The following is a 6,425-nucleotide window of genomic DNA, read 5'->3' as shown; positions in this document are numbered from 1 at the left end:
ATCTAAAAATGTTACAGTATGTTTATACGACGTTTTAACAAATTATTTAATATAAAATGTCATATTAGCTATTTTATGTGACACTTTTGAGAAGTGTCCTGTAAACCCATCTTTTTATAGGACATTGTTTGTTATATTTTTTTTAAATAGCGTCATATAAAATAACTAATACGACATTTTATTTCAAAAAACGTCCTAAAAACTTACTGAATAAGACACTATCTATATAATTAAGCACTATCAAACAATCATGTGTAGTTGACTGAATAAGTTGTGAGTCTCATTAAGATCATTAGTTGCAAATAAAAAGGCGCAAGTGTCTTAATGAACTACTTCATAGGACTTAAGTTTATAAGACCAAACATTTATTTGTTCTATATAAAAATGTTGTAATAAGTTTATAGAATGTTTTGGATGTCTTTTAGTGAACTTTTTATGACACTTAAAAGCAAAATGTCCTGTTAGCCCTTTTATATGACATTTTTAAAAAGTGTCATGTAAACACATCTTTTTAGAAGACACTTTTTTAAGTTATTGGACCCTTTTTCGATTATTTCAAGCCTTTGTTTGCAAGTACGCATGTTGAATCACGTTGACGCCAACGCTTGAGCTCATCATGAACTGATGCACGTGTGTGTTCGAATTTCGAACACATAGATGCATGAGCTCATGAACGTGCACAGCTGAATCAGACGTATAAACGCTAATGAACAAAAACGTTGATGTCAATATGCCATCATTAACAAAAAGAACTTCAAAAGATCATAATGAGCGAAGGATACCCAGAGTAAATGGCAAAACGTACGTTCGTCCCTACGAATCGAGTTCCTAAATTATCTTTACATAAACCACTTTCTTGTACAAAAACTCGATCATCAAGGACTCATCGTTCCAAACCCTATTACGACCACCACAAACTTATCATGCGTAATCTTCCTGTGCTTCAGTGCCAAATGGAACACTCCTTTTTATATTCATCCTTTTTTCTCGAGCACTATGACATTGATATCGCTTCATTCATGGATTATAGTCGACGATGTTGCATTCATGGATTATAGTCGACGATGTTGCACCTACAACAATATAAAGCCATTGTTTTGGTGAGGTTTGACCCCTGACCTCCTCGGACGCTAAGTTCTACCGGTAACTCGGATACTACTAAGGCCAACGACCCTTTGGTAATAAATTGCAAATTTTCCATTCTTAAAACTAACCTTTGATTGATGCCTCATGGGAAAATGGCATTGACAAAAGCTTCTGCGTCGAACGGCTGGAGATCTTCCACCCCTTCACCAACACCTACAAACTTCACAGGAATTCCAAGCTCATCGACTACGCTAACCTGCAAACAGAGTTCAATTTCAAGTATTCACATGTGAATATAAATATGAATATTACATGAATATGAAAACGGGAAGAAAGCATTCGCATACCACGCAGCCGCCTCTTGCAGAGCCATCGAGTTTTGTCAAAATGAAACCAGTTATTCCTACAACCTGGCATGGATGATGTGGTTCAGTTATAAACGACATGCAACGAACATGGAAATTATCTGAAGAACCATGCAGTGGCGGATCGAGAAACTTTTTTGGCTAGTAGCACAAAATACTTTCATAAATATAAAATAAGTCTATGAAGTGCATCACGTAACCAAAAGGGTTTGGGAGCGTTACCTCATTGAATTCCCGAGCTTGTGGAAGCATATTTAACCCCGTTGTTCCATCCAAAACAAGTAAAATTTCCTGTAAGATTGCAACGTAATCACAACATGATCCAAAAGACTTAAAAAGAACGTTTAAAACATTTACCATTTCCCCGTATTTATATCGTATGAGAAGAAGTAGATACGTAAAACAAAGATGGGACCCACAAAATAAAGAACGGGAAAAAATGATATAAAGATAGGACCCACAAAATAAAGGTACATCTATCGGAAATAAGACGGTAGTATCGTACATTAGGGGCACCCGGAACAACTTTAGCAACTGCCTTTTTGCATGCAATCAGTTCTTCCATCAAGCTATAATTTGTGTGTAGACCTGTTGACCATAAAATATATAACAAAAAGAAAAAAGAAAAAAAGTCGTCAGTCCAAGCACCGGGTCGTGGGTGAAATATTAGCAACGATATAAACCGACATCATGTCTTACGTCCAGAAGTGTCGCATAGCACGATATCGACACCTTGTTCTTTCCCTTTCTTAACGGCCTGTGATAGAACTACTCAGAAATAACTTCAAGGTCCCATGTTAGTAGCAGCTACAAAAACCGACTACCCAAATGTAACAAACTATGTCCGTATTCCTATTATGTGTTACAGTGAATCAAAATCGTCAATTAATGTAACGAACTTTCTAAAATTCCTATTTTTTTGGGTAACCGTGGGGATCTGGTCCAGCTTACCTGCACCCCCTGGCCACCACGAATGGCATGCAGTCATCGGAGGTGAACCTTAGGGCAGACCTATGAAGGTCCGAGCGGGTTCCGTGCACCCGCTCAACCGATTTTCGTGAGTTGGAATTTCTTTTGGGGTAGGAAAGGTGCACCTGCTGAACGTTAAAGAGTGCGATTCAGTGGGTGCACCAGGACATTAGATATATAAGGAACATCAACCAAAAAACCAAAAATGTTCCCCGAAATCAACCAAAAACCCAAAAAAAGTCCCTCAAAGTCAACCAAAACCCCCGGAAAAATCTCTCAAAATCAAGAGAAAAAACCGAAAAAGTCTATCGAAATCAACCAAAAAACTTCAAAAATCCCGGGCACAAACGCCTGAATTCGAACCTAGACAAGATGAGATTTCCACTACATCCCTTTGAGCCTCAAACCCAAGTGGTTCTAAAATTCCTATTTCGCTACATTAATCAACGACTTTACAAGTTAAGCAGTTAATTTGGTCCCGAAATAGGAATTTTAGAGAGCCCATTACATTAATTGACGATTATAAAAAAATTCATTAGATTAATTAACGATTTTGATTCACCATTACATATAACAAGAACAAAGACGGAGTTTGTTACATTTTGGTGCAAATTCCACTTTCGGTCAAGTTGTCTACCTGATGATGCTTTGGCCTTCTCCTTTTCAGCTGAAACAATCTCGCAACCTGTCCTTTCAGCCCAAATTTCCAGTTGGTCGCTCGCAGCTGCCCTAAACGTATCACCAGCCGCCATTAATACCTAAGGAAGTTTCAACGGAAAAATGAGGGTGACGAGAATAGGGCATATGAAGGGACTGCACAGCAAACTACGACTTTGCAAATCCATATTTACAAAAACAACAGTTAGAATGACGGTTTTTTCTAAACCAAACTGAGCAAAATGAACCCAGTATATCTCACCTCAAAGTAAGGTCAAGGGGTAGGATGTATGCACTACGCAGACCTGTCTTCTGCCCCAAACAGGTAGAGGCGCTATTTAGGATGACGGTGTTCTATGCTAACAATTTTCTGCCTACTTTTCTTCTCATAGTACACTGGTCAAACCACAAGGCTCGAGTCTTGCCGGGCCGAGTCTTGCCGGGCTTTGGGGTTGATAAATGTCCCGGTCGGGCTTTTTCAGGCGGTTTCCTTGGACTGGGCGGGCCCTGGCCTGCTCAAAAAATTTCGGCCTGATCGGGCTTCAAGGCCTGGCTTGGCCTGGACCGAGCTTCAAGCCGAGCTCAAGCCGGATATAGGCCGGGCTTGGGCTTGGGCTTTTTTGTGCATCTCTAGGTCAAATAGATACTCTTTCAAGATTCTATTTATGAAATATAAATGTATGCATGCATTAAAGTATTAATAAATTATCAACTCACCGAAGCACCTTCACCCTTCAACCGATGAGCCAGTTTACCTGCGTTAAACAATCAAATTTGGTAATCAAAATACGTTTTCTTAATTATGCTTCTTCTCCGCGTCTTTGCATACATATGTGGTGGAAAAAAATAAAAACCAAACCATACGAACCCAGTATATGTAAAATGTTTTAAAAATCTATGTTTTAACGCAAATATAAACAGTAACATTGTTTATCAAGAGTTTCAGAGCCCGAGCCATGAAGATTAGTCAGTTTATTTACTCGTTACATTAAAAGACGAAAATAATAGATCCACAATAACGTCTCTAAAATAATTAAATTCTGACCCCATTATGTGACATACTTAAGAGCCTGTTTGTGCTTGATGAGCTTAATGGACTCGCAGCTTATTCGGTCAGCTAAACATGACCATTTGGTAGTGGTTTGATGATATAGAAAGTGACTTATTCAGTAAGCTTCTAGGAGGAGCTTTATGAAGAAAGCCAGGTTTTTCCCAAACTTGCACATCCCAATTAAAGAATACAATCCTTCTAATCTATGAAAAAGCCCTCCCAAACAAAATCCTTCCCAATCTATACACACAGATTAATCCACACAGACAACTTTATCCATGCGGGACTTAATGAAAAACCAACCAAACAGCCCTTAGTAACATAATTTCCACCAAACAAAGAAGAGTACATAAAATCCATTATCATCAAACATACCAAGAGACGTAGTTTTTCCACCTCCATTAACACCAACGATCATGATCACCGCTGGTTTCCTATGAAAACAAACATAGAAATAATAACCATTAACAAATACAAACGGAACGTATAAAATAAAGACATATAAGATTCCAATATCATGTATGTTAGAAACCTGAATCCAAGTCTAAGCTCCGTTTTAGCACCTTTTTTCGTTAAGAGATCCAGCACACTGTTCTTCAAAGCATCCTAAAGAGAATACAAATAAGAAATGAGTGAAAGATATGGAAACACTAAATCCTTAAATCTACCAAAAGATTTTCAAGATTCAACTCGTTCCCGTTGATGCAATCCATCAACAAAAAGTTAAGATCCTGTTTGTTAGCAGCTTAATGAGCTTAATGGAACTCACAGCTTATTCAATCAGCTATACATAACTGTTTGATAGTGGCTTAATATATAGAAAGTGTCTTATTCAGTAAGCTTCTAAGGGAGAGTTTAAAAGCCAAGTTTTTTCCAAACCTGCCCCTCTCAATTAAAAAAATCGCTCCTTCCATCTATGAAAAAACCCTCCCAAACAAAACCTTCTCAATCTATACAGATAGATTAATCCACACAGACAACTTTATATAGAAAACCAACCAAACAGGCCCTAAGACAACAAATAAGAAGCAGTTCACATTCAGAACACATGCCTTTATTTCGTTTCCTGATTTGAGCTTTCCAGCATATATATCATCCCGCAAGCTCTCCACGATCTTTATTGTGATCTTTGGGCCAAAATCTGACACCAACAAAGCCTAACAACAGAGAATAGATATTGTAACGCCCCAAATCTCTTTATCATATGGGAACCGTTACTTTACATGTTAGACTTTCTTGAATCTGAACTTGAGAATTTCTCTTTATTTTAATACATATCTTGAATATACATCAAAGAAGAAGCTACTTTAGCGGAAACGTAACCATAATTTGTATTACAACAAATCTTGCTTTAAAAACCAAAACCATTATACTTWACGCAAGTCCTTCTTACTTCCTTCCTGAGATACATACATGAGATATATAAGCTATAAGCTTAGTGAGTATTTATAGTTTCATGAATGAGAAATTTTCATGATATTTTGTAAATGATAATTTATAAAAGCTCTTGATCATGTATAAAAATATTCTTTACATGCATAAACATTCATAAAATACTATATTTTTTATCATGTATAAAACATTCTTTTGAGATCTCACTTGTCACATGCATGTATACCATACTTGTCTTGGGGTTTGCTAACCCCCGGGTCCATGAAAGGCTGCCCTATAAGGTTCGTTTGCAAAACGTTCATTCTTGTAATATCCCATACGTTGGATATTATGGTTATACATAACATGTAAAAGTTTTCATGCCTTGTGTAACACATATGATAACATGTAAATGATTTTCATATCTTGTATGTATACTTGTATTAAAACATGTCATCATGCATATCTTGAACATGTATATATATATCAATAATTTCATGTAAAACAAAGCATGCCAACATAACTTGTAATGCATAAAATACTTTTATAGATATAGCATACATGTATCTCATAAATCACATAAGTACTCACCTTGATTTGCTTACTTTTCCTTTGATTGCTTAATTAGATAAATATAGAGAGAATTCTTAGTTTTTRGTATGCATAGATAGTGACCCCTTACACCCCTATTTATAGATAATTTCATTGCATTAACTATTTGTCTTTCTTGCTCTAAAGATTGTACTCTTATGAGAGTTTGACACCTYRCTAATAAGGATAAGAGAATCTTACAACTCATGCTTCTAGTAGTCCTTGTCATGTTTCCTAGGCTTGACATGTAATCAATAGTCTTGCCAACTCATACACTCCTAGCCTTAACAACTCATCACTAGCTTGCTTAGTTATGCTTACTAGGCTTGCCAACA

General features: G+C 36.8%; 1 protein-coding gene across 3 annotated transcripts in view; it reads right to left on the bottom strand.

Moving 5' to 3' along the window:
• Positions 1–719: 719 nt before the first annotated feature.
• LOC112529500 (cell division protein FtsY homolog, chloroplastic) overlaps positions 720–6,425 on the bottom strand; it is a 9,041-nt gene continuing 3,335 nt past the window's right edge. The window contains exons 2-12 of one of the 3 annotated variants that reach the window (XM_025140808.1): positions 5,181–5,285; positions 4,661–4,734; positions 4,504–4,562; positions 3,795–3,832; positions 3,058–3,178; positions 2,151–2,219; positions 1,957–2,039; positions 1,674–1,742; positions 1,434–1,496; positions 1,214–1,342; positions 720–1,044 (exon numbers count right to left, since the gene is read on the bottom strand). In XM_025140808.1, the coding sequence (XP_024996576.1) occupies positions 1,229–1,342; positions 1,434–1,496; positions 1,674–1,742; positions 1,957–2,039; positions 2,151–2,219; positions 3,058–3,178; positions 3,795–3,832; positions 4,504–4,562; positions 4,661–4,734; positions 5,181–5,285 (795 nt within the window). In that variant the 3' untranslated portion in view covers positions 720–1,044; positions 1,214–1,228. Of the gene's footprint in view, positions 1,074–1,213; positions 1,343–1,433; positions 1,497–1,673; positions 1,743–1,956; positions 2,040–2,150; positions 2,220–3,057; positions 3,179–3,794; positions 3,833–4,503; positions 4,563–4,660; positions 4,735–5,180; positions 5,286–6,425 lie in introns of all 3 variants that reach the window. The other 2 variants (XM_025140807.1, XM_025140809.1) reach the window with 2 other exon arrangements.

Source organism: Cynara cardunculus (assembly GCF_001531365.2).
Source record: "Cynara cardunculus var. scolymus isolate 2C chromosome LG 16, CcrdV1, whole genome shotgun sequence".
In the NCBI taxonomy this organism is placed as follows: Eukaryota; Viridiplantae; Streptophyta; class Magnoliopsida; order Asterales; family Asteraceae; genus Cynara; species Cynara cardunculus.
Note: the sequence above shows the minus strand (reverse complement) of the source record. Positions and strands in the feature narration are given on the sequence as shown.